General features: G+C 43.1%; 1 protein-coding gene across 1 annotated transcript; it reads right to left on the bottom strand.

Moving 5' to 3' along the window:
• Positions 1-14,653: 14,653 nt before the first annotated feature.
• Positions 14,654-25,842, bottom strand: ADGRF4 (adhesion G protein-coupled receptor F4). The gene is made up of 8 exons (XM_049653212.1): positions 25,743-25,842; positions 24,507-24,561; positions 21,669-21,820; positions 20,634-20,885; positions 18,404-19,783; positions 16,179-16,220; positions 15,732-15,791; positions 14,654-14,701 (listed from the first exon to the last, which is right to left on the bottom strand). Exons 1-8 carry the CDS (start codon positions 25,830-25,832, stop codon positions 14,654-14,656), a joined length of 2,079 nt encoding a protein of 692 aa, XP_049509169.1. The 5' UTR covers positions 25,833-25,842.
• Positions 25,843-26,929: the final 1,087 nt, after the last annotated feature.

Raw genomic sequence — 26,929 nt, 5'->3', positions numbered from 1 at the left:
TCTTATATATTTCCACAATTGCCCCCACTAATACTTACCCAGGTTTATGTTTTCTTTAATTTTTTTTTTATGTTTATTTATTTCTGAGACAGAGACAGAGCACGAGTGGGGGAGGGGCAGAAAGAGAAAGAGACACAGAATCAGAAACAGGCTCCAGGCTCCAAGCTGTCAGCACAGAGCCCGATGCGGGGCTGGAACTCAAAAACTGTGAGATCATGACCTGAGCCGAAGTGGGTCGCTCAACCGACTGAGCCACCCAGGCGCCCCATTTACCCAGGTTTAAAATGAAAACAACAGGAGCACCTGGGTGTCTCAGTTGGTTAAGCGTCCAACTCTTGATTTCTGCTCAGGTCGTGATCTCATGGTTCGTGAGATCAAGCCCCGCATGGGGACACTGTCAGTGTGGAGCCTGCTTGGAATTCTCTCTCCCCCTCTCTTTCTGTCCCTCCCCCACTTGCTTGTGCTCTCTTTCTCTCTCTCTCTCAAAATAAATAAATAAATAAACTTTTTTAAAAAAGGAAGAAAAAACTAAAAAGCGAATATCAGGATTGCCATATAGAGTAAGGCATCAGCATTAATGCTCAACTAAAGACAATCTCAAGGAGAGTATTTACTAAGATAAATGATAGTGTGCCTTTCTCTGAAATGGGGGCTGGGTGCTACTTTGTAAGACCCCAGTAATTCTGACCTCTCCAGCCTAGTAACAAAGTGAGCGTTGGATTTACCCAAAGTTAACCGTTACTTGATTCTGTAGCCCCTATGGGAACTGTATAGGCCTCATAGCAGCATAGAGGGGACACTAAGGAGGTTCTCAAGGTATTATGGCAGTGTTGACTGCAAAAAAGAGAAGGCTTGAGAAAGCTTTTTAACAAATGCAGTTTCTCTCTCTCTCTCTCTCTCTCTCTTTCTCTCTGTCTCCCTCCCTCCCAGGACCCTCCCTCCCTTCTTCTCTCTCAAGCTTCTGAGATGTTGTCTGTGCATAAAGGAATAAAAAATAAACACAAACTGGTGCTAACAAGTCTTCTGTGACCTATGCGGAATAGAACGAAACCCTTACTAATAAATGAGTCATAGATAGAAGCTCTCCTATAGCTACACAGATCCAACTCTTAGCAACTCTGGATGCCACCCACTCCTAACGCTGGCTGACATCAGAGTGTAGGCCGCATAAGGGCCACTACTGAACAAGACTCAGTTCTAATAAGGTAAAGACAACAGAAACTTGTGAAATCAAAGTGTACCCTATGACACCCTAACTATGCTTCATTTATTCAGATAATGAAATAATACGAAAACAGTAGGGCAAGAAAAAGAAATAAAAGATACAAGTATTAGAAAAGAGGGAGGCTGTCTTTATTTGCATATAACTAGATTGCATACGCAGAAAATTTTAGAAAAAATCTAAAGATAAGCCATTCGAATATGTGAATACATTCAGCAAGGATTCTGGATATAAGAGTAATAAATCTTTTTCAATTCTTTCAACTTCAATTTTTCAAAAAGATGCAAGACGCCTACACAGAATATTATAAAACATGTAGAGAATTTAAAGAAGACCCATGGGAGCTCCTGGGTGGCTCAGTCGGTTGAGCATCCTACTCTTGATTTCGGCTCAGGTCACGAACTCATGGTTCGTGGGTGCAAGCCCCACATCGGGCTCTGCATTGACAGTGCAGAACCTGCTTGGGATTCTGTCTCCTTCTCTGTCCCTCCACTGCTCTCTAGTTCTCTCTCAAAATAAATAAATAAATAAATAAATAAATAAATAAATAAAATATTAAAAAAAAAAAACTTTATAAAGAAGATCCATGGACCAAAAGCCTAACATGGGAGGATGAACTCCGCTAATGAGTTAGAAGGCACCATCTTGCAGAGCCACTAAGTCTCTCCCAGGTCAATGGAAGTCCAACCAGAAGTCAGTCGGTTGTTTCTGTGTGAATCGACACACCGTACTTAGACCTGTGGTCGCACAAGATGAGGGTTACTAGTACGGCAAAGTCAGGCTGACCTGGGCTCTAAACCCAGCTCCACCCCTTCCTGCCTGTGTGATCCAGACCAAGTTACTTAGCCTAGCTGAACCTTACCTTCCACATCTATAAAGTGGAGACAACGTCTCCCTCGTAGGGTTTCGAGAATAAAATGGGCCAATGTAGATAACATCTTTTGCAGAGTTATCCACTATTAATATATTCTAGTGAATTATCTCTTTCCTTTAGTACGCGATAAGCTCCTTGCAGGTGGAGACTGGGTTTGTTTTTTTTTTCCCGCAATCATAAACACAGTGGAGATGCTCAGCAAGAGTTAAAGTAATAAATGTATTTGGAAATATTGAAATGGGAAATAGATGGCACTTCGAGCAAATACTGGGCAAGAAGGCGTTCCTGTGGAAGGTCAAGGAGGTTTCTGGGTAATGGGCAGAATTAGTGGTAAAGAACATCTGGAAACAGACATTGGCTATGGTCAGGGAGGAGCTAGAGGAAAAGAGAAGGTTGGAGAAGGTTTGGAACTAGGTGGAGACCCAGCTTTATGCGGGCCTAAGGTCAGAGAAGTCTATCAACACAGGGCACAGGCTTATTAGGCCTGCTACACTGTGGCAAGTAGGTCTCAGGAGAAATGTGGACCCCAGGTGCCACGACTGGGGCACATGGTCAAAAACAAAACAAAACAAAAAGACCTGTTTAGTTACTATTGAATCAGCTTGTTCACACAAGGCTTCTTTCCTCTGGATTAAGAACAAAATCAATCCTAAAGCCTAAAGCCCGTCTGATCCTAAATTTTAAGATCAGGGGACCACAGCTAGGAGAAAACACCAAAGTCCAAGTAGGTCCATCATGTACGGGAGAGCCTTGTTACCAACACTGATTAAGACATAAAATAATAGGGTCTTCTTCTGTTTTTCAAAAAAATCTATTGGGGAGAACTTGTTATTTTTAAGAACTTCTCTACCGAGCTCCATTCTGGGACAGGGCTAGAAAGCAATAGCAGCTTGTGAGGTGGTAGGGATAAGGATTAGAAGGAAGAAAAAACTCTTTCTTGCAGTATTCTGAGACCTCAGTAGAGAAAGCTAATGGCGAAGGAGAGGAAACAAAGCTGGGCTGGACCCACAGGGAGTGAGCAGTCATCAGATTCCCAGAGTTCACAGGGGCTGGGTAACAGGTGCTTGACCTGGACGGTGAGCCCTAAGGAGTCTAGGATACTACAGGGGGCAGCAGCCAAACATGCCTGGCAAGGACGATCGATCCCAAGTGGCTGACCGATGAAGCAGGGCTCCAGCCAGGACAGAGGAACTGTCCAGAGAGGAAGTCAGGGCTCTGGTCCTGCAAGGTGGACAAGAGAGTAGGGAACAGTCACGGCACGACAGATGTTCAGTAAACCTGACACCGCTGATCTAGGGGATAAAGGAAATAGAACAGGCTAAGACCCTCAGGACTCAGGACTCATCCTTGGCATACCTAACCCAGACTGATAGCTGCAAGTCCCATGCCCTAAGCTGCAAGTCCCATGCCAGAGTGCATGATTCTCCAAGCATGCTTTCCAAAATGGTTGGACTTAGCTTAGACGTGGGCACAACTGAACTGAGAAGTAAAAGGCTTCAGTATCATAGCGACAGAGGCTGGAAGGCTGGGGCTGGAGCAGAGATCCTCTACAGACGGTGCAGGTCAGAGGTGGCCCCACTGACCCCAGTGGTAGCAGAAGTAAGGAACCTGGAGCCTGCAGCTTGGGCCACCGTTCCAAGGTTGAAAGGCAAATATTTGCTTATATTTGAGGCGCTTGTCTCCGAGTTCCTTTTAGGCATTGAGAGTCAAGATTAGAGGGGAAAGAAACCAAAGACCTGCGGCCTTGGGCCAGAAAAACAAAAGGTGTCTTGAGGCTCCCAGTAACATGGTCCAGCCCACTTCCCGGGTCTGGCTTCCCTGTGGGAATATTATTGCCCATTGAAGTGCTTGTGAGGAAGGGCGCTTGGGTGGCTCAGTCAGTTGGGCGTCCGACTTCGGCTCAGGTCATGATCTCGTGGTTTGTGAGTTCGAGCCCCGCGTCTGGCTCTGTGCTGACAGCTCGGAGCCTGGAGCCTGCTTTGGATTCTGTCTCTCCCTCTCTCTCTGGCCCTCCCCTGCTCACATCCTGTATCTCTCAATCTCTCTCTCTCTCTCTCTCTCACAAAAGTAAGTAAACATTAAAAAAATATATTTAAAAAAAAAGCAGTGCTCATGAGGAAGAGAAATAGCCAAAGCATTCTCCTTGCTTCTGAGCCTCTGACAACAGTCAGTCAAAGAAATGGAGATTTGGGATCACAGCCAACCTTCTTTCCTCTTTGTCTACATTGACAGGTGAGGAAACAGATGAACAGGAAGGTTGACTTTTCTTAGGTCCCATGCTTCGTAGCACATGGGTGCTCTCAAGAGTTCATAGCAGGTTCGAGAGCCTGAGTTTTTCCTTGTTTGTCTTTAGTATATAGTTGCTCTAAAAATCAAGAAAAGCACTAGACTGCTTTCAAAGCGGCCTCACTCCTTGGGTAAGCAACCACATCCCAAAATACGTTTGGTGGCCACACTCAAGGTCAGGAGCCAGGCTTCCATGTTACAGGGTCCTAGAGCAGCCTGCAAGGTCATTGACTGGCAGCTCTCTAATTATGGCTGAGGAACTTGAAATGTGTGGATCCCAGGTGACTTTGGCTGCCGTGGGCTTATTAAGAAAAAGTGACACTTCCTTTCAGAAGGCATGACATATCATTAAATGTTAAAAAATTTTCCCCATTCATTCCCTCAGTCTGCCTTGCGGAAGGCTCACACCGGCAAATACTTCAACTTCCTCTTCACAAAGAACAGCATTTGTGCATCAGTAACAATAGGAGACCGTCTGTGATGTCATTGGTCACATGTCCAGGAACACAGCCGCTGAGACGGACGTTCGCTTGCATGAAATTTATTGGGGAACGTTCACGGAAACACCCATGAGGGACTAAGGGGAGCTAGAGAGGGCAGAGAGAGGATCAAACTGTGGTGCAGTCACAACAGAGGCCTCCGCTGATCCCACAGGAAGTCTGGAGGTAGGTAGCCCTTCGAAACGTTCCCAGTTTAGGCAAGGGGGCTGGGCCATGCAGCATCACTCGGTCTTTAGATGCAAGCGGATTCCTGCATGACCTCCGGGGAGGCAGGGCACCCTTTGCAGGGCACCGTGAGAGAGGAACCCGGCTGCAAGCCATCAGCCAGCAACACGCCTGGCGGCTAGAGGAGCAAGTGTCTCTCTCAGTCCTGAAGGGAGAGTCCCAGCGGTGCACCGTGGCATCCACGACAAATGCTCCCTTCAAGAAGGTACATGGACGACCCCTTTTCACAGCCAACCTTTTGCAGAATGGCCTCACGTAGCCTTGGTCTATACCCACTCCACTAGCTGCTCTGATACTCTTCCCCAAATATTAGGATTAGATTTGTCTTAAGTAAAATCTGCCCCATTGTTGGCACTTTGTTATATTAATACTTCATTCTCCGTATGACACTATAACGATGGAAACATCTCGTTGACCATAGGTCCAAACCCATAGAATGTACAACACCAAGAGTGAACTTTAATGCAAGCTGTGAGCTTGGGGTGATTATGATGTGTCAACGTAAGTTCATCCGCTGTCACAAGTGTAGCGCTCAGGTTGGGGATGTCAGTAATGGGAGAGGCTGGCCATGAGTGGAGACCAGCGTGTATGTAGGAAATCTCCATACCTTTCTCTCAATTTTGCTGTGAATTTAAAGTTGCTCTAAAAAATTATCTTTTTTTTTTTTTTTTTTAATCTCTGGGCATGTGTATTAGTTTGCTAGGCGTGCCATGATACAATATCACAATATATATGAGGCTTAAACAACAGAAATTTATTTTTTTCACTATTCTGGGGACTAGAAGTTTGGGATTAGGGTGTGGCAGGGTCCGTTTCTTCTGAGGCTTCTCTCCGTGACTGGCAGTGGCCGCCTTCTCTCTACATGTTCCCTTGGTCTTGCCTCTGTACTTATCGGTGTCCTAATGGATTCTTCTCATAGGGACACCAGTCGTGTTCGTTTGGGCCCACCTTTATGACCTCATTTTAACATAACCATCTCTAAAAAGGCCCTATCTCCAAGCACGGTCACAAACTGAGGAACTGGGGGTTAGGACCTCAACGTAAGAATTTTTAGGGGTGGGGCGCCTGGGTGGCTCAGTTGGTGAAGCGTCCAATTTGAACCCAGGTCATGATCTCACGGTCCGTGAGCTCAAGCCCCACGTCGGGCTCTGTGCTGACAGCTCAGAGCCTGGAGCCTGCTTCGGATTCTGTGTCTCCCTCTCTCTCTGCACCTCCCCTGCTCATGCTCCATCGCTCAAAAAATAAACGAACATTTTAAAAAATGTTTAAAAAAAAAGAATTTTGAGGGGACGCAACTGGCCCATAACAGTATGTGGGAAGGGCTCATACTTTTACTACCATCCTGTAGCTAGAGAAACTGAGCCCAGGCTATCGATAGCTCTGCACACAGCTCATGTTACCCATGAACTTCTTAACTGTAATGAAGTGTAAAGCCGCCTCTCCCTGAAGAACCCTCAGTGCATTCATTAGTTTTAGCACATGGAGTGCCCTTACCGCTAATCTTCCACAAAGCTCTCTTTAAATTGTGGAATTAAGTGACTAAAATCATTCAAGAATGGAATTTATCTGGGTGGCTCAACTGGTTGAACTTCTGACTTTGGCTCAGGTCATGATCTCATGGTTCCTGAGTTAGAGCCCCACGTCGGGCTTCCTGCTGTCAGCACAGAGCCTGCTTCAGATCCTCTGTACCCCCCCACCCCTCCCCCACTCATGCTTGCTCTCTCTGAAAAATAAATACAACATTTATAAAAATTTTAAAACAAGTGGAATTTATCTTCTCCATTACTCTGAAAATTATTGTTATCCAGAATCCTTCACTCTCTTGCACTGGGCTCCAGATCTAGTTTTGATTTTTGTTCCTGAAGCAGATCACTTGCTCTGAAACCCTGCCCCATTCTTATCCTATGACTGGGCCAACCCACTAGAAAGACGTTTGAAGCTCTCTTCCAGCTCTTGCTCTCGAGTCCAGTGAAAATCCTAGCATACAAGCCCTTGATTCCACTTCTGTCCACACCCCCACCCCACCTGCTACACATAGCCAAAAGCACCTTTGGAGAAAAGGCAATGTACTCACACTTCCATCCCCAGATGAATAGAAGGATGGGGAAGGGGAACTAACTTTTCTGAAGTTCAAGTCTCCCATCTTTTAAGACACTGAGGAAGGTACTTTCACAGACATCACCTTCTTCGCTGTCCACGATACCATAAGGTATAGTTTCGATTACCACGACTTTAAGGATAAGCATTTTATGGAGACCCCTGAAGGCTAAATAACCTGCCCAAGTCACCCCTTAGATGTAGAAAGGACAGAATTGAAACATACATCTGGTTGTCTTCAACACCTGTCTTCTTTCCACTGGTCTACTCTGCATATGTGTAAAGGGCATCCCAGAGCCCCAGTCCACACCTATTCTATCCAAAACTCCCCAGGCCAAAGGCTGAGATATTTACAGTCCTTACTCCCTGAAGGTCACAGCCCATGCCTGTGTCTGAACAAAGGTTCTATCCACTGTCTTAAAACATCTTCTGTACCTTGATTGTTTCCTGTTTAATGAGTTTCAACATCCTTCACGTGTTTTATCAGCTAAAATCTTTCCTGTGCTGGCTTCTCAGGTCCTGCCCTCAGGGCTCTTTAATCTTAGCAAGCCCCCTCCCATGGGAAGTTAAGGGAAAGGGACAGGATATGAGTTCCATTCTCTGGCTGCTTCTTTTAGTGCCACTCCTTGACCGACTATGTCCCAGAGATTCTGTATCTCTCTGGAAACCAAGGCCCCAGTCCCTAAACAGATTGCTACCTTTTGAGGAGCTGGGATGGCAAAGCAAACACCAAATAAAAGCCACCCCTTCTGTTTGTCATGCAAACTTTCAGGCACACTTCTAAATGAAATGAATGGGATATGGGAAGGTGGGAAGAGATGATAAAATATCACCCGGCCACATAATGAAGTTGAAAAATGGATTTCTCAATGGAAGTACAACCATTTAGTCACTGAGTTGTGTTCAAAGATGAGCATTACCAGGAGGGGAAAATTCCTAGGAGAAAATCTGTCTTTAAGCTGAGTTGCTCAGGGCTAAGATACTTCTGCCTAAGATTCTGCCTGGATGTTGCCATATTATATCCCGAATCTCACGTTTCCCATAAGTTCTGTGGGTCTTATTGCCAATCTTGCTTAGTGTGGTGATTTTTCAAAATGAATGTGTTCTGTTACTGCACAATTGGCTACTCGTACCACAGTTTCATTAACAAGATGGAGAGCTTGGGAAAATAGGGAAAAGAAAAGAGATTAAATGCTACTATCATGAGGAAATTATTAATTTGACCTTGACACAATACCAAATAAATCTACCAAACTAAAGGCAATCATTGGGCTTGGAATTACATGAAGCTCTGGAATTCCTAAATCTCGGGGGGTTGAGAGAAGTAAGAAGTTGTTTCCATAATGGCTAGAGTCAAAAAGGAAATATGGTCAAAAAATTAATATTCAGGAAATTTTATAAATCTGGAAGTTAGGTTCATGCCCCTCATTATGAATAATTTATTTTAATTTCAGGAGAGGGGCACAATTTCCAAATGACTGAGATTTTTCATCACTAAAATAATTGCTGTTCGATTTGAAACTGTTATGCCCAGATTCCGTGATCTCCAAAGACCACCAGGGAGCCGAGTCCGATGCAAAAGCAAAAGAGCCTTTATTCAAGCTAGCTCGAGCTCAGTCCCCTACCTGCACCGACGCAGCAGTGAGATACCCGGGAGAGAGAGCGAGTTTCAAAAGCACAAAGGTTTTATAGGGGTCTAGGGGCAGTTGGTGAGGTAATGGCTGTGGCCTCAGCTGATTGGCTGCGGAAGGGTGGGAGTCCTGTTACGCAGGTCGCTGGGCTGTTTTGATCAGGAAGTTTGAACGGGTGAGCGGGAGGTTACTCAAGGGGAGGAGGCGTGGTCTAGGTGAAGGACACAGAACAAGATGGAGTCGGCGTAGGCCCGCCCTTTCAAAACCAGTCCCTGTCCCGGTTCCAAACTTCCAACACTAAAGGCTCTGAAAGCAGGCCTGCAAAGAGGTACTTGTTTGTGTGTGTGTTGTGGAAAAACAATGACTTAACAGGCCTTTATGACTTCTGCTTTGGTCAAATTGCACTACTCATGTCCACGTGGCCAGCTTCAGACCTATTGACTAGTTGACTGTTTAAAACCAAAATTGGCGATAAAAATATCACTGAGCATGTCTGAAAGACAGTAATGCTGTTTGCCAAGTTTTCCCGGGTTATCACCTTGTAAGCATATGGTAGGATTACATTCCCGGGTCTCCTGTGTGTCTGATCAAAGGGCTGAGGTCGATTGATAAAAGGGCTGATACCCAAGAATGTTGTGGTACACTGGGGCCATCTACCTTGAGTGAACTCACACATGAGCCAGCTGTGAAAAGTAAATGTTTTTTATTTTTATTTGTAAAGTAACAACCAGAATCTGTTTTATGTATAGGGGTTTAAATACACACACACACACACACACACACACACACGCAAATAACAATACCTACAAGAATATTTTTTTTAAGTTTCACAAATGAGGAAACTAAAGCCCTAGCAGTTAAACTATTTTATTCAAGGCCTAGAATAGACTAAAATAATAAGCACGTTTAAAAGACCTTTTATTTTGCCTCTGTTGCCTATCTTTAGGAAACCTCCCATAACTTAACTGTTTCCAAAGTACTTCAGTATTTCTGCTGCCACCCCACCCCCAACACCCATGCCCACCCCCTACCCCTGAAACTGGATCTAACTCCCGTCCCCCAAAGTGCCCAGGATCCCTCCAGAGTGACAATGACAGGGCCTATGGAGCCACAGAGCAGGCTTTAGGAGTGAAAGCACACAATGTCCAGTAGAGCCCCAGGCGTGTTCAGCAGGTCAGAAAATGGCTCTTTGACTTAATCTTGCCAAGGCTGATCAAGAAGCCGGGCTCTTGCAAGTCATGGGCAGAGTCAGTGGTTCTACCTCCTTGAAGCCCCGTCACCAAACGGTATTCTTTTTCCTTAGCAAACATTTTCACCCTGACAGCTTAACTGTCATGCCTGGCAAGAAGAGAAAGTCTTCCGGGGAAGCACGGGTTGTCCCTGCATTCCAGTCTCCCTCTCCCAGACCTCAACTCTCAGTCCAAGACAGGGAATGTCCATGAGGAATGGAGCGGCCTAGGCAAAATGGTCAAAACTCGTGTTAACAGGAAGAACAACAGGCAATTACTGCTCATTCGAATCAGGAGTTATTCTGAGTCCTTAATATGTTAGCTCATGGAGTCCTGAAACCATCCTGGCAGGTATGTGTTATTACTAGCCTCATTTTACAGGTGAGGATATGCACCGAGGCACGGACAATCTCCTCAAAGTCACACAGTAGGGAGGCTGTTCCTCCCCCCCACCCCCCCCACCCCCACCAAGCTTCATTTTTTCTGCACCCTCTGTCTTCTCCATGCTGCTCCCTTAGCCCTAAACTCGGGGCTCGGTGCCCTTTCTTCCTCTCCAGCTATCTAAGCTTGGTCTCTGGAATGGCTGCTACTCTGAATGGACAACTTAACACAGAAAACGCTGTTGCTTTCCTCGGGGTATTTGTTCAGTCAGTCTCATTTCCCACTGCGGAATGAAGAGTTCTGCATCCTTTGAGGTGAATTCAGGCATAAACAAATATGTGGAAGAGATTCTACAGGAACCGAAGAGACTTCCTGGTGACCCTGGAATAACACTGGGTTAAAAACAGGCTCCATTTGGGTTGTAGCAAAGGCCCGCCCTTCCTATGAACAGCAGAGGGCGCTGTGCAGCTGGCTTCATGGGAAGACCGTCTTCTCCCTCCCTCCTCAGCCTCCAGGATGGGATTTCCCCAATTAGAATCTATACCTGAAGCAAACTGCCAGGTCTCCACACCTCTGCAGTCCTTCCCTGACCTCAAGACCTCCTGACAAAACTTGCTGGACCTTATTTCCAAGAGCAATCAAACCTGAGGTCACTGGGATATGAGGAGCTGCCCCCTAGGCTCAGGGTCTCAAATCTTTGCAAGTCCCATTATGACTTCCGGCCCCCTTTCTCAACAATGAAATCCTGCCCATCTCCTCAGACTGCATCACTCTTTGATTTTGTATTCTGATCAAGGCTGGAAATACTATTCTTCTTGTGATTGGGCCCTGCCTTGGGCTGCAACCTGACTTGCACTTACCAAACACCCTGCGTTGCTGAGCTGTAAACTCTGCCCTTAACCCGTGGCTGCAGGCCCTCTACTGACAGAACTCCCTGGTTCTGCTGGGTTTCCATTCGCTTGCTGTAAATTTCCTGTCCCTGACCTCTAACTTGTTAGGCCCCTAAGACGGCCTGCCCCAGTGACAGCTGCTGTTCCTGATCTTTCTGGTTTCACATCCATCCAGATCTAAAAGGCACAGCTCCAATTCCTGACAAAATTCAATAGGCACAGAGCCACCTGTGGAGGACACACTGAAAGAATGCGATCCTCGGTTCATCCCCCACCTCACAGGTTCAAAAACAGAAGTTGAAGGGGGAGCCTGCATGGCTCGGTTAAGCACCCGACTTCGACTCAGCTCATGATGTCACAGCTCATGAGTTCGAGCCCCCTGTCAGGCTCTGTGCGGACAGCTCAGAGCCCGGAGCCTGCTTCAGATTCTGGGTCTTCATCTCTCTCTCTCTCTGCCCCTTCCCCGCTTTCTCTCTCTCAAAACTAAAGAAGCATTAAAAAAAAATATATTTTTAAATAACAGAAGTTGAAGAATCATGTGCTGAGGATTTCTTTGGGGAGCTGTTAGTGCATTCCCATCTCCTTCCTACACTTCCCCCAAGTACCAGTGGAAGCTTTATGCACCTCCCCGATTCCAGGAAGTTGTGCAGCCCAGATCCTGGATTCTACTGGTTTTCTCCAGTTTTTACTACAGCCAACCAGGTATGCCCAACTGGCTAGAGATTAGACTTCAACCATGCCTGTCTTCTCTAGGATGGTTAGATTTAGTACCCCTGAGGAGGCAGAGCCTCCTCCCCTTGAGATATCTAATGAACTTCAGAAAACAGGTCAAACTGGGACCTGGATGGAAAGGTCAGCTTTTACAGGTCATCTGAATCACCTCTTGATTAGTGACTAATCAAGAATGTTATAGTCATGTTCCACTATGGAGGAACTTTTTAGACTAGGAAATGGGCAGAGGTGGGAGAGTTAACTTTTTTAAAACTCTACAATATCCCTCCTTCCCCCCTTTAAAGTTCTAATACAAAAACCCAAATGTAAGGAAGATTAATTAAGAATAGTATGGGGGCACCTGGGTGGCTCAGTCGGTTAAGCGTCCGACTTCGGCTCAGGTCATAATCTCACGGTCCGTGATCACGTTCGAGCCCCACGTCAGGCTCTGTGCTGACAGCTCAGAGCCTGGAGCCCGTTTCAGATTCTGTGTCTCCCTCTCTCTCTGTCCCTCCCCTGTTCATGCTCTGTCTCTCTCTGTCTCAAAAATAAATAAACATTAAAAAAAATTTTTTTTTTTAAAAAGAATAGTATGGTGGTGTTTTCCCGGCCCCCCACACATGCCTGTCAACGTATATGACAAAGCCCTCTTTCTCTCCCACCCTCTCCCGGGACCGTGCACCAATGTCGCACAGCAGCACAACGTGGGTTTGTGGGACCTGTAACACAGCAGGTCCCTTCATGATCCTACCAACTTAGAATGTCTTTGATGCCATGCGGTTGTTTCAACTCTTTGCTTTGCCCCATTGTTCAATAGTCGGCTGTGACTCAGAAAGAGAATGAAATGTAGAAGGAGATGTGCCTGCCGCCAGATGGTGTTTAAAAAAAAAATCTGAGGGGCGCCTGGGTGGCTCAGTTGGTTAAGCGTCCGATTTCAGCTCAGGTCACAATCTCGCAGTCTGTGAGTTCGAGCCCTGCGCCGGGCTCTGGGCTGATGGCTCAGAGCCTGGAGCCTGTTTCAGATTCTGTGTCTCCCTCTCTCTCTGCCCCTCCCCTGTTCATGCTCTGTCTCTCTCTGTCCCAAAAATAAATAAACGTTAAAAAAAAATTTTTTTTTAAAAATCTGAGACTCATCTATATCCATGTACAAGGGCCATGAAGACCTTACCAAGATTGATCACCCCTGCCCACACCCCGCTACTACCTCTCAGGCTTCTGGCTGCCATGCTGCGACTAATTGCCCTTCGTGGATGCCTAATATTTGTTTTCCTTCCATTTCACCTGTGGAGAAATATGTCTTATAGGTTGGCTGTTAGACAGCTAACTTGCTACAGTTCTACCCACACCCCCTTAGGGATGATTTTGGGCTCCCACTTCATTAGGGAGAGACAGGCTTGCTGCTTTGTGATTTCAATCAATTAAGGCTTCCTTCTAAACAATGAGGTTATTCTAAGTGTCACCACTCACTAACAAGATGAAATTAGGGTGTGTGGAGTGCCGTAGACAGTAAGGGTGTTGCTACATCAGTACAGATGCGATGATATCATCCTCTCACTGAGGAAAGAAAAGGATTCCTAAGATTTGGTCATATAAGAATGCAAAAATAGTAACTCAAAGTGATACATGCACCCCAATGTTTACAGCAGCATTATCTACAACAGCCAAATTACAGAAATAGCTCAAGTGTCCGTTGACTGATGAATGGATAAAAAAGAAGTCAGATAGACAGATAGATAGATAATGGATTACTCGGTCATAAAAGAGGAATGAAATTTTGCCATTTGCAATGACGTGGATGGAGCTAGAGAACATTATGCTAAGCAAAGTAAGTCAGAGAGAGACAAACACCATATGATTTCACTCATATGTGGAATTTAAGAAACAAAACAAATGAGCAAATGGGAGAAAGAGAGAGGGAAGCAAACCAAGAAACAGACTCTATTAGAGAGAACAAAATGAGGGTTACCAGAGGGACGGTGGGTGGAGGGATTGGCTAAATAGGCAATGGGGATTAAGGAGTGCACTTGTGACGACACTGGGTGTTGTAAGGAAGTGTTGAATCATTGTATTGTACACCTGAAACCAATATTACACTCTATGTTATCTAACTGGAATTTATTTTAATTTTTTTAATGTTTATTTATTTTTGAGAGAGAGAGAGAGCATGAGTGGGAGAGGGGCAGAAAGAGAGACACAGAATTTGAAGCAGGCTCCAGGCTCTGAGCTGTCAGCACAGAGCCCGATGGCCTGATGTGAAGCTTGAACTCGTGAACCGCAAGATCATAACGTGAGCCGAAGTCAGATGCTTAACTGACTGAGCCACCCAGGTGCCCCATGTTAACTAACTGGAATTTAAATTAAAACTTAAAAAAAAAAAAAAGATATGTAAACTGAGATGACATAGGTTTTAAATATGTGCATATTTTCATTTATGCGCTGAGCAATGAAGAAGTTTTTAATCTCTGAAAGATATATCCTCCTGTTCCCTCCCCATCTCACTCCTGCATCACATCGTAGGCAATAGTGTGCTCACAAGGAACATTAAGGAGTTTGTCACAACTTGCAAGCAAAGCTTCTCCTTGAGTTTTTAATACTCACCTGTCATTTTCACCGATTCATTAATTTGGATCCATTGGTTGGGCTTAATGATGCATTCTAAATGGGAGGGAAAAAGGAACACTGATGTCAGTGAATAAGGGCATTGACAAAATGTATTCATATTTATGTATATGCTTGTCTAGAGATATAAATATGTAAAAATGGAAACATGAAAAGAAGTACCCAAACTGACACAGCTACACAGAATTAAATTATCATATTTCACTGAACCTAACATTGTAAGCCACATCATTATTTTTTTATTCCACTAAGAAAAAGAAAGGAAAAAAATCTTACCAATTAAATCATGACATGCCACTGATTGTAAGACACATTCCAATTTTAGAATTGTTACAAGGTGAAGAAAATGCCTATCTCAGAATTTATGGACTATGGTACCAAAAGTCACACTCAGTAGTAGCTAACTATAAATGCTGACTCTCAATGTGTGCAGAAAATTTTTTGTTTGTTTATTAAGAAAGTAGCTCTTATTAAGAAACTGTTGGTTGAGTAAATGGCTTCTTTCTAACTAATATAACAATGATGGTAATTTTAGTTGGTACCTTACAAGACAGACAGCTTGGTCAAAAGTCATCTTCAAGATCAATATACATGTACTTCAGCCCAAGAATGTGGCTTACGGAAGAGTCTTGAGAAAGGAGCACGCTAACTCCCATGATTCTCTGGGAGACTTCGGGCAAATCTCATAAGTACACTGGGTCCTGGTTTCCTTACCTATGAAATGACTAGGTTGGACTAGAATCTCATTTCTAACTCATCTCTCATTTCCCAGCTCTAGTGTTTTATGAGTCTACGACCCTGGTTTCATGTTGTCCCATCTCAACGGTCCAGATGTCAAGTTGAAATACATCCAAGGTGGAAAATTCTCTTGAGAGGGATATTCTATTGACCTGAAGCTTTAGCAGGATACTCCAAATTTGTCAAGTGAAGAAATGAATGATTGAATGCATGTCCTAATAATTCTCTTTGCTAACAAATCCTGAATACTAAGCTATAATATTTGTCTCTTCATGACTCTGCTGAGGACACTGACCCTTAAGTATTGAGACTGAGAGGAAGGGCTTACCTCTACCGCCCTTGATCTCCCCTTCAGTGAAGACATCCTCATCCGCAAAGCATCTCTTATCTGAAGAAGCAAGGACAGTGAAGAAACGACAACATCCCCAAGACCCAGAACTTCGAGACCAATAACCCTGGCAGAAGCAACGTCAGAAACACTATGCTTAGCCAATAAAAGCTGAGGTGTCATTATAATTGGATTTACGATTAAAGTTAAAATTCTGGTTATGGTTTTTATTCTTCTAGATACACTCAGACACCACCTCCTGCTGACTCGATTAAATGCAGGAAAGGAAGGAGTATAGTTCTCTGCTTTCCTCCTCTAAGCTGATGCCTGAAGCACCCCCATAAAATTCACACCCAGGGACCAGGCTTTCTTCTCAAAGCTGCTTCATCCCCCTGCTACCTGAGCCGTGTGAAAATGTTTACAGTGAGTGAAACAAATTCAAATTACCTTGTGGTCCATGATGGTTCCAAACAGCAGGATGAAGAATCCCTGTGGCAAAATTCAACCGAAGTATGAGGGACTGTTAGGCAGACAATATCCCAACTGTTATTTTAATATCACTCTTCTAGATGTCTTCAAGGACAGTTATTGGGTACTAGAAACTTCAGCTTCTACTGATGCAGATAAAAACGCATTGGCAAGTATTCTCTGTGATTGTACCTCAAAGAAAAAGGATCACCTTCATGTCTGTGCATGAGAGTTATTGATATTTATTGAGTGGCTACAGATGGAGGAGAGTATTTTCTACATTATTGTATCTGTTTACTTTCCAAACCTTAAGTAGCTGATCTTACTCATAATAACAGCAACATGACACAACATGACATGGAATCTTGTAGTTCACAGTGACAATCATGGAAGGTGTCTTGAGAAATGAAACCTGTATTATAGTTTACTTTCAGTTGGAATTAAAAGCCAAGAAATAGCAGGGCCTCTGAGCTGGTGGAATAAGTTTATATATAAAAGAGAGAAAATCACAGAAATATAAAATGCCAGGGTCTGTTCAAGTTTAAATTCTTTGGTTTCCTATGAAGTCATAATAATCGATAGTCAATCTTTCTAAATGGTGGAAGTTGCACTTTAAGAAAATTCTGCATCCTTCCATGAGAGTGGAAGGAGCCTGGGTTTCTGAGGATAGTTTCATGGCAAAGAAACACTACTCAGAAGACTGAAATTTTTAAATGTGAGTCACAGGAAAAGCTTGCTAAGAAAAGTTGGAGTGTATTTACCTAAAAGTTTTTCAGTGTTTTTCTTTTGAAAAAGAAACAGAATAAAACGTTCAGGGTTTAATTAAGTTGCAAAGTCAAAAATAAAATAAAATAAAACGAGATCATCAGTCACCAAAGTAACTTCAAGAGTTGGGGAGATTTACATGAGTCCAAGAGCTTTTGATTAAAAAAAAGAAGACGAAGAAAACAAAAAACAAAAAAAAACATAAGTCAAAGGTTTCTCCTTAAAAGCCATGCAAGGGAAAGAGTGGAATGTTCTCCACAGTTATTGAAGAACGTATGAGTAAGATATATAACTGATCTGAGCTGGCATTTCTTAAAAGCCTGCTTTCTGTTTTATATAACGTTTTAAAATAGGGTAATAGGGACATGCTATAGGAATACATTGTTGCTTTACTAAGCAGTTATATTTATATATTTAAAGCAGTGGTTGGAAATTTTTTTTCTGTGAAAAACCAGGTAATGCATATTTTGAGCTCTACAGTTTCTGTTACAGCTAGCCAACTCTGCCATCGCAGCTCAAAAGCAGCCATAGGCAAAATGCAAACAAACGAGTATGGCTCTATTCCAGTAATACTACTTACAAAACCAGGCAGCAGGCCGTAGTTGGCCAAGCCCTGATTAAAAGCCTAACTAAGGATATGAACTTGCCCAATTTGCTATTATTCGTAGGTATAAAAAGTGGTCTGGCTAGCGACGGCTTCCCAAAAGCACATGCACAGTAGTCACATAGAGTACAACAATTTTTAGAGGGATCATTTTGCCAAGCCAAGTGTGGTTAAAGCAAGATAAAGACAATATAGAGGATTTTAGATTCATATCTTTATCTTACTAAGGAGAAGGCCGAGGCCCAGAGAAAAGTGACATCTCTAAGATCAGGCAACATGTGCAAGATCCATTTCAGGGAATCGCAGCCTACATTTATTTCACAGCGAAAGCAGGGAAGAGGTGTAAGAGCTCCTCACTGGTTAACATTCAAAGAGAATGGCAAGGGTTCTCTCTCCATAGTATGGAAAACGACTGTTTCACTGAATCCCTAAACTCCTTGAAAAAGGATAAAAAACTGTGCTTGTTTTGAGGCATTAGATGTGAGTGTAGACTCACACATCTTTGGCCAAAGACAAGTCTTTGATAAATGAAGGTAACCTTCTTCTGACATTGAACCGTTAGGAGGGATCAGGGAGGACGGAAGGAAGGAGATGCCCACCTAACCAGCCTGATCAGCTAAATCCAACTTGACAACCAAGAGGGTAAGGGAGGCCACAGCCAAATGTCACTAAGACATGGAAAGAGTTAAAAAGAACATTTTGTATTCTATATTTTTAAATCATAGTCATAGCTTGTTGTATAGCCAGAATAAGAAATTATGAAATAAAAATATCTTATGAGTAAGACAATTAATAATAATAATTAGTAAAAATAAGTCTCCCTCTTGGAACTTACCTGGAAAGCATTGAGAAGGGCAAAGATTATATGGAATATCAAGGAAGTGCCTTCTATAAGCGTGGCTATTCCAAAACCCCAGGTCAGTCCCAGCAATGGGGTAAGGATGGCAACATTTTTGCTGATCCTCATAATTATGGCCAGATCCTGAGCCTTGGAACTGCCAATAGAGGGCCTCTGAGTGTTGACAGCAACAACCAAAACCACCACAAGGTTCACGGCCACAATGACCAAGGCTGGGATGGCAAATGCCAAAAGGGCTTTGGTGTTGTCCCAGTTAAGCCAGCAGGCATCGGGTCTCATGTAGCCTTTCTCCGGGACTGTGATAGCAACTGTGGTGCCAGCAATGACCAACGGGCACCCGTAGCCAATGGCAAAGCCGATGGCCATCATGCGGGACTTCATCATCCTACGGAAAACAACCAATATCCCATAGATGATAAGCAGTGCTTTGAAGAACATCCAGAAAAACAGAGAGAGGTAGAAAAGGTGGCTGAAAAATGTCAGTGCGACACACCATTTGGAGTCCTGGGCCTTTTTGTGAAAGTTAGAGTTTATGATGAACCACACGTTAGCAATCAGGAGCGACACAGCTATGTTGACGATGCACACGTGACGCATGTAGGATATCTCTGTCACAACCACCCGGGACCACACAGCGGCTTCAATGATCAGGCAAAGAATCAAGCTAAAGATGGAGATGCTGAGCCCAATGCAGGTGATGTAGTCCAGGACTTTGCTGTCAACAGATTTGGGGGACATCAGAATGGAAAAGGACATCACCATGCCAGTGTAGTTACACTGGCATTTTACTTTGTTCATGATCTCCAGCGTGGTTTCACACACATTTTCGTCCCACCTCCTTTTCCTGGAGTGCCAGCCAACACACTGGGCCCGGGCATTCTGGGATTTATTGATCTTCTCAAAGGTGAGTAAGACTTGCTTCAATCTTTCTGGTAAAATCACTGAAAGGACGAGACCATTTACAGGTCTAGGAAGACTCACATTCGGCAGGTGGACTTCTCTCAGTATGGCCCCCAAGGTGGGAAAAGCTATGCTAATGGCTTGGGATGCATTTGGTGGCAACTTCCACAGCTCTTGCCTGGGAATTTCTATCATTCCTATGATACCCTCTGTCATATTGTTCATGCTCGTAGAGAAGTTGAACTTTTTCTCTGAGGTATCATTGTTGATGTGAAACCCCTTTGTCTGAATGAAGAGTTCATCTGCAATGTTCTCAGAATCCTCGTGGATGTGGAGTTGCCTTGCAAACAGATTCATTGACTGCAAAAAATCCGAGCTGGTATTTTTGTCTGGAATGAAAGCCCAATTTGAAATGGCTGCTGTATCGAGGATGTGGTTAGCCACTTCACTATAACTCTGCAATGGACAAAAGTGGAAATTTACACTAAGGATTTACACATTATTGTAGAAAGTCAATTTCTAAAATCTGAAACTTGTAAAGATCAAACGATCTGATCTTATTTAACAAATTTTTCTTCAAATTCCCTGTTTATTAGAATTTCATGCTAATAAGCCTGCAGAGAAGGCAAAAAAGTGAAACAATAATTAAACTCAAATAAAAGTCACAGGTATAGTTTACTTGCTTTATTATGTGCCCTGGGGCAGCATTTGTAAACTGCAGTCTCTATAACCCAAGATTCCCGTGAGATAGCAATGATTGTTTAATGGAGGGAATTGGGAATAGATTCTATAAAAACCTAAATTTCAGAAATACTGTGTGCCACATCCCAATATCCCCTACTCTTATAAAGAGGGCCAAACTTCGTTAACATATAAAAGGTTCTAAAAAGTCCCGCCATAAGGAAACCTGCTTAACTTTGTTTAACCCAGACTTCCTACATCTGCTATGTACAGAAATCTCCGTTAACATTTCTCGAAATAATTATGTTCTACAGAATGAAATTTGGGCAACACTAGAGTAGACACAGTCTTGTTCACAGCCATCCTTTTGTGACATTCCCTTGAAAATAGTCTGTACAAAAACATGTATTAAAAATGTGCTAACTTCTCGAACACTTCCATAAACTAGAGTGAATTGATACACCAGGCTGAAATAAAATGCCCATCATTGTTATGGTTGCCGTGGTTGGCATACCTTGTACCCTGAAGAGTACCCTTGAAACTGTTTAAATGCAAGATTTGTTTTAAAAAAAAGAAGAAGAAGAAGAAGACTGTCAGTTTTTTCAATGAAACGAACAAAGAATACCTTCATTTTCTCTGGGGTAACATTGTCGGACAAATCCGTAGAAATATTTCGTAATAACTCCACTATAAATGCAATGTTTCCAGACGTGGCTTCTGATGATTTCACAACATCAATTATGCAGGCGTAATCAACTGGACAGTTCCTGCGGATTCCTTGGGCTACACTCTCCAGGGGCTCTGGAGCTCGGAAGTCAAGAACATACAGAGGGACGGATGCTGCGGCTACGGAAAGGCGTAATGCACTATTGAAGTCCTGTTTTTTAAAAAAAAAATAAAAAAACAAAAATAAAAAAACAAAGTTTCTTTGTTCAAATGTGATTAAGAACCTAACATATATCAGAGTAAAGGAGCTAAAGGCACAATAAGCCACATGGGGAAAACAGAGAAGCAAGTGGTCCTGAAAAGTCGTTGGGATGCCCGAAAAGACCAAGAGGAAGGTGGAGTCACGCACAGACCAGAGGTTCCACCAAAATTGCCCCAGAGATCAGGATACTGACCTGTTGCTTCCAGGACAGTGATTTTAACTCGAGTATGATAGCAAGACAGTTTTCTCCAGAGATGTGGAGAGATTCTAAAAACAAAATTTGCCTTTTCGATTTTTTTAAAGGGGGGGGGGTCCCATGGAATTTAGGGGTGGGGTGGGGAATGGGTTTTTGGAGGTTGGCAGGTCAAACAAAGAATTGCTAAAGTGTCATTTCAAGAAGTTTCGAGTTCACTAATTAGGAGAAAGTAAGCACAAATCCATCTTTAGAGCTCACTCTTGAACCTGTAAGCATTCACCATTGTGTGAATGAGTTTCAGATCTTATTTTTAGAAAAGATTCTGAGAGGGAGAAGAAGGGAGTGGGGGGGGGGAGGGAGGGAAGAGTAGCAGAGAGTTTGGGTAAGGAAGGAGAAGAGACAAATTTCACCCACTGAACCATTTTCCCGAGTCCAGATATGAGATTTATTGTCGTGCTGAACAGAACACATGAAGAATGCCTTTACCACATCCTGGGCTATGAGCCCCAGAAGCCAATAATATGCAAATGCATCACCTTAAAGAATGTTTCCACAGATAAGCTTGTACACGTTTCAGTTGATTTTTGCCACTTGTTTTGATGACATGTAAATCCTATTTCTCCGCGAAAGTGCTGAGCACAAGGCTGGCTGCAGTTGGAAGCAGTGAGGCAAGGTCCACGGCATTTCTCTGAAAAGGAAAGGGGAGGGGGCTACTCAGCATTTCTGCACTCTGACAGAGGCAGCTAACATTCCAGAGATTGGGGGGTTGCTTTTCAGAGGAGGTGCCATTGAACAGTGTCCTCAGCACCAAGTAAGGCTTACCAGGCAGACTGCAAAGCTGATGTCTAGGCAGAGAGAACAGCACATAGAAAGTAGAGATCACAGGTCATACAGAAAGGCTAGATCAGAGCATCTGAGCAGAGTGTAGCAAGAGATAACGATGGGAGAAGTAAGCAGAGGTCAAGGCATGAAGGACCTTAAATTCTGTGCTAATATGGGGGTTACCAGAAAACATGATTGGAGTTGCTTTTGAAAGATAATTAAAGATAGTGTAGGCAGCCAAATTTTCTGTAAAGGGCCAGATAAAGTTGCCAGATAAAATACAGGAAGCCCAGTTAAATATTGATTTTATTTTTCAGATACACTCGATTCTCATTATTTGCGGTAATTATGTTCTACTGCCACAAGCATCGAATGAGGGGAAATCAAGGCAGGTTCTTACGAGCTTCTCCTCAGCCTTTTCATCAACCAGTCAGTATATGGGCTTGTTTTGTGTGTTTCTATTTAAAGACACCTTATTTATGTTGTTGATTCATTAGCATTGAACTCATGGCCAATAGCATCATCGCTCCTAACAGCACAGGAACAAAGTTTAACTAACACATGCATTTACTCCTTAAGACACACGACAGGCTTCTTAGGAACACCAGAACTACCCTCAGGAGCCATTTTAAACTGCACCAATCACCAAAAAAATCACCAACAAAAAGCGCAAAAGGCAAAACATAGGGCACTACATACATCACAAAAAGAACACTTGTTTAGAGTAGGAGACCTGGAACAAGAAGGCAGAGAGCCACCTCGTTTGACTCGGAACTTGCACCTTAGCTAACTCAAATTATTTTTTTTCTGTCTGTGAATGATCCAGAAAGCATTATGAGTAGAGATTGGGGGGTTACAAATGAATTTCAATGAGCAAGACAATTTGCAAATACAGAATCCACAAACAATAGCGATCCACTGAAAGCATTCAGTTACACAATGAATAAGTTTTTAATATACACATGACCCATGCAATATCCTTCATTGTTTGTCTGACACGAAAGCTTAACGAGGCAGTCCATATTTTTAATTGCTAAATGACAACTGTGGCCAGAGAGTAAATATTTCCAGCCTTGAAGGCCATGTGGTCTCCGTCAGAACTACTTAACTCTGCCTTTGTGGCATGAAGGCAATCAAAGACAATGCGTAAAATAAATGGGCATGGCTGTGTTCCAATATAACTTTATTTCTAAAACCTGGTGGCAGGCCTAATTTGGCCCTGGGGCAAAGTGGATTGACTTGATGCAGGGAGCCCAAGAATGAAGTTGTTGAAGTAGTCCCAGGAAGAATTGCCTTAGGAGAGTGGTAGTGGAATGAAAAGAGGTAGATCATAATGAGAGCTGGTAAGGTGTTGAAATCAATAAGATGTAGTGAGTAATTGGCCGTGAGTCAAGGGATGCACCTATATTTGCGGCTGGGACAGCTCCATTGTTGACTCCATTCATGGAGAAAGGAAACAAGTAAGTTTGCATTTTTCTTTACCATCTACCCAAATGCCTCTGGTTTGGCAAGTTATTTAAGCTGAGTGCTTCTCAATTTCTTTATCCAGACAATTGGAGGCAATGCCACAGTCTTGTTACAAACATTGAAGGAAATAGCATCCTGCCCAGCACTTAGAACACTGTTGTCATAAATACTCAATGAAGGTTACCTATCTTTCTCTCTCTTTTCTCAATTCTGCATCTATGTAGAGATGTGTTTGGGCTAAAAATATAGTTGGCTATGTCTGTGGAGAATCCAGTTATTTCTACTATTTGGGGGAGAACCACATGTTTGCACTATCATAGCATGATTATCTCCATAGTTTATCTCTGACTTCTTGAGAGCAACCAGTCTCACCAACATGATACCTATCTTACATCACTTCAGTAGACCTCTCAGAACCAGTGTTACATACATTTAAGCATTCTGAAAATATCTTTGTAGGAAGGAATGAATTCTGTCCTGTTCCCTCTTCTGCCTTGTGAGCTCATTAGTTCAAACACATTTCCCTTCAGGGTTTTAAAGTGAACACTTGCCTTCTACTCTAGAACACACGTGAATATTTGCTGAATTGCATCAGTGACTATGTCATAGATAATGTACAATTGTCAGTGAGTCTATCAATACTGGTAAACAATGAGAACTTGTTAGAGACTGTTATTCTAATTTTTTTTTAACGTTTTATTTATCTTTGAGACAGAGAGAGACAGAGCATAAGCAGGGGAGGGTCAGAGAGAGAGGGAGACACAGAATCTGAAACAGGCTCCAGGCTCTGAGCTGTCAGCCCAGAGCCCGATGCGGGGCTCGAACTCACAGACTGCAAGATCATGACCTGAGCCGAAGTCGGCCGCTTAACCAACTGAGCCACCCAGTCACCCCCTTTTTTTTTTTTTTTTTAACATTTTATTTATTTTTGAGACAGAGACAGAGCATGAGCACGGGAGGTCAGAGAAAGAGAGACTGTTATTCTAATTGAAAGCTTGTGTTCTGGGACATGCTTGGCCACAGCCAAGTCTTCCTTTACTCTGTCCAGTCTCCATATGGAAGAAGACTGTTCTGTTGACACATACCTTGTATCGTTCCAGTCTTGAGTTTCCCTTCAGGATGTTGATGTTCATCTCCATCCTGTAAAACATAAATTCCCAAAGGTCCGCTTTACTAGACTCTCCTCTCTCATCTCAACATAGAGGCTCCATGTGGATATGAAGTAAAAACGTGTTCGGGACTAGGCCAGAAAACTGGCATCCATGTATGACATCATGGGAACTTGCAGAGGGAAGCATAGAGGTGAGCACAGACAAAGAACAAACTATTTTCTGATGAGAGCTAGAAGCTTGCCAGTGGTCACTTGGGCTCTGAAGGTCAGGTTAATGGACTGAATCCATATTTTGGAAAACTTTAAAAAAAAAAAAAAACAATGAACATTACTCTTTTTTTTTTTTAGTTTATTTCTTTTGAGAGAGAGAGAAAGTGCAAATGGGGGAACAGCAGAGACAGAGAGGGAGAGAGAAAGAATCCCAAGCAGGCTCAGCACTGTCAGCACAGGCCCAGTGCAGGGCTTGATCTCACAAACCATGAGATCATGACCTGAGCTGAAATCAAGAGTCCAATGCTCAACCGACTGAGGCACCCAGGGGCCCCTGGAAAGTTGAAGTACCCAGGGAGAACACAGATGTAGCAATTGTAACACTAAGCTGGTCTCCATCTGTATTAACTGTAACTATGAAATGGAGCTTATATGACCCTCCAGATACCATTATATCCCCCAGAAAGGTAGGGATGAGCAGATGCTAGGAATAATCAGTAGGTGACAATAATAAAATCACAAACTCTTTCGTAGCTATAAAGGGCTATAAACATCATCCAAATGAAAAAAAAAAAAAAAAAAACAAACAAACACGCTGTAGGTTACAGATAAGGAAATTAAGACTCAGAGAAGGAAAGCAACTTGTGCAGCTAATGAGAAGGAAAGTTAAGGTCTGGAGCTGAATCAGTAGCTGCCAGGCTGGTACTTCCTCCTCCCAATGGCTGCCTGTCTACATTCTCTGGGGCTTGAAAAGTCATTTTCCTACTCTCCTATAGTTCCATGTCACACCCTGCAAATATACTGTTGCAAGGCCCAGCCACCTCTCAACGTTTCTTTGTTCCCTTTAAAACAAAAAACAAAAACAAAAAAACTATTAGCAAGACTAAAACTGTAGTCATTTGAACGTTTATTTAAAATCATGTCCTGTATCATAAATTTAGCTATCTGGGAGAACTGACAGATTTCTCTACGGGACCACGTAAGAATGGATCAAACTTACTTTGATGCGCACCTTGGATCTATAGTGGTGAGAACATTCCGTGGCCAGAAATAACATTAAACAGCAAAGCATCATTTCCTGGGACTTCATTTTTCACACATTAGGATCTTTACCTGCAGGAGAATGAAGGTGGATCCAGCTGAAGGTGATAAGGCCGAACAATGCAAAACTTAGCCGACTAACAATGGTGACCCTACAGGATACTCTGAGATATGCACTCCAAAACGTCCTGCTCTAAGAAAGAACACCAATATCTACTTTCAGGTTAGCTAACATGTAAAAAGAGAAAGAAAGAAAGAAAGAAAGAAAGAAAGAAAGAAAGAAAGAAAGAAAGAGAAAGAGAGAAAGGAAGGAAGAAAAGAAAAAAAGAAAGACTTTTTCTCAAATGTTAACTTTTCTACAAATAATACATGGGAATGATGGAAGCACCAGGAAAGATACATGTTCACCAAGACATCGTTTCTGGTCATTTAATTGATAATTTTCTGCGATAGTAACATTTCTCAAGAACTTTTACTTCTTAGTCACTGTTCTGAGCGCTTCCTTTACTGTCTTCATTGTACCTGTGGAGAAGCTAAGGTACAAAGTGTTGAGCAGCTATGAGCCAAGTTCACTCAGATAAAAAATGCTGGAGCCCAGAGTTCAACCCAGAGGGCGCAGCTGGAGAGCAGAATCTCTCGGCAATGGTACCATTGTAGGCTGGATAGTTCTTTGTTTTGGGGGGGCTGTGCTGTAAATTGTAGGATATATAGTAGCATCTCTGGCCTCTACCCACCAGATGCCAGGAGCAGCCTCCTCTTTAGTAGTAACAGCCAAAAATGTCTCCGGATATCTCCAAATGTGCCCTGGGAGAGAAAATCACCCTCCGTGGAGAACAACTGTTGTACAGTGTACTGTCTCTCTAGGCATATGGAGTCAAGTAACTTAAAATGAAATGAATATACACTATTGTCTGCTACTGGAACAAGCATGGAAACTCTCTCATAGATAGATCAACTACTACTCAGAGAAACTGGAAGCACTAGAAGATAATTCTCTGTTCTTTATGTCTGCTTCTTGCCTGTTTGTTCTTTTTTTTAACATATCATTGACATGTAACATTACATTAATGGAAACATATCATGATTTGATGTTTGTATTTTTGCGACATGATAGGTAAGTCTAGTTAACATCTGTCACCACACATG

The sequence above is a fragment of the Panthera uncia genome (assembly GCF_023721935.1).
Source record: "Panthera uncia isolate 11264 chromosome B2 unlocalized genomic scaffold, Puncia_PCG_1.0 HiC_scaffold_24, whole genome shotgun sequence".
NCBI lineage: Eukaryota > Metazoa > Chordata > Mammalia > Carnivora > Felidae > Panthera > Panthera uncia.
Note: the sequence above shows the minus strand (reverse complement) of the source record. Positions and strands in the feature narration are given on the sequence as shown.

Bases quoted from the DNA above. Each gene is read 5' to 3' on its own strand.
- ADGRF4 (XM_049653212.1), bottom strand. From the start codon at position 25,832: ATGAAGTCCCAGGAAATGATGCTTTGCTGTTTAATGTTATTTCTGGCC. The intron at 24,562-25,742 runs GTAAGTTTGATC...TATGTTTTACAG, and splicing joins GATCCAAGGTGCGCATCAAA to GATGGAGATGAACATCAACA. The intron at 16,221-18,403 runs GTAAGTTCCAAG...ATTTTGCCACAG, and splicing joins CCCTTCTCAATGCTTTCCAG to GGATTCTTCATCCTGCTGTT.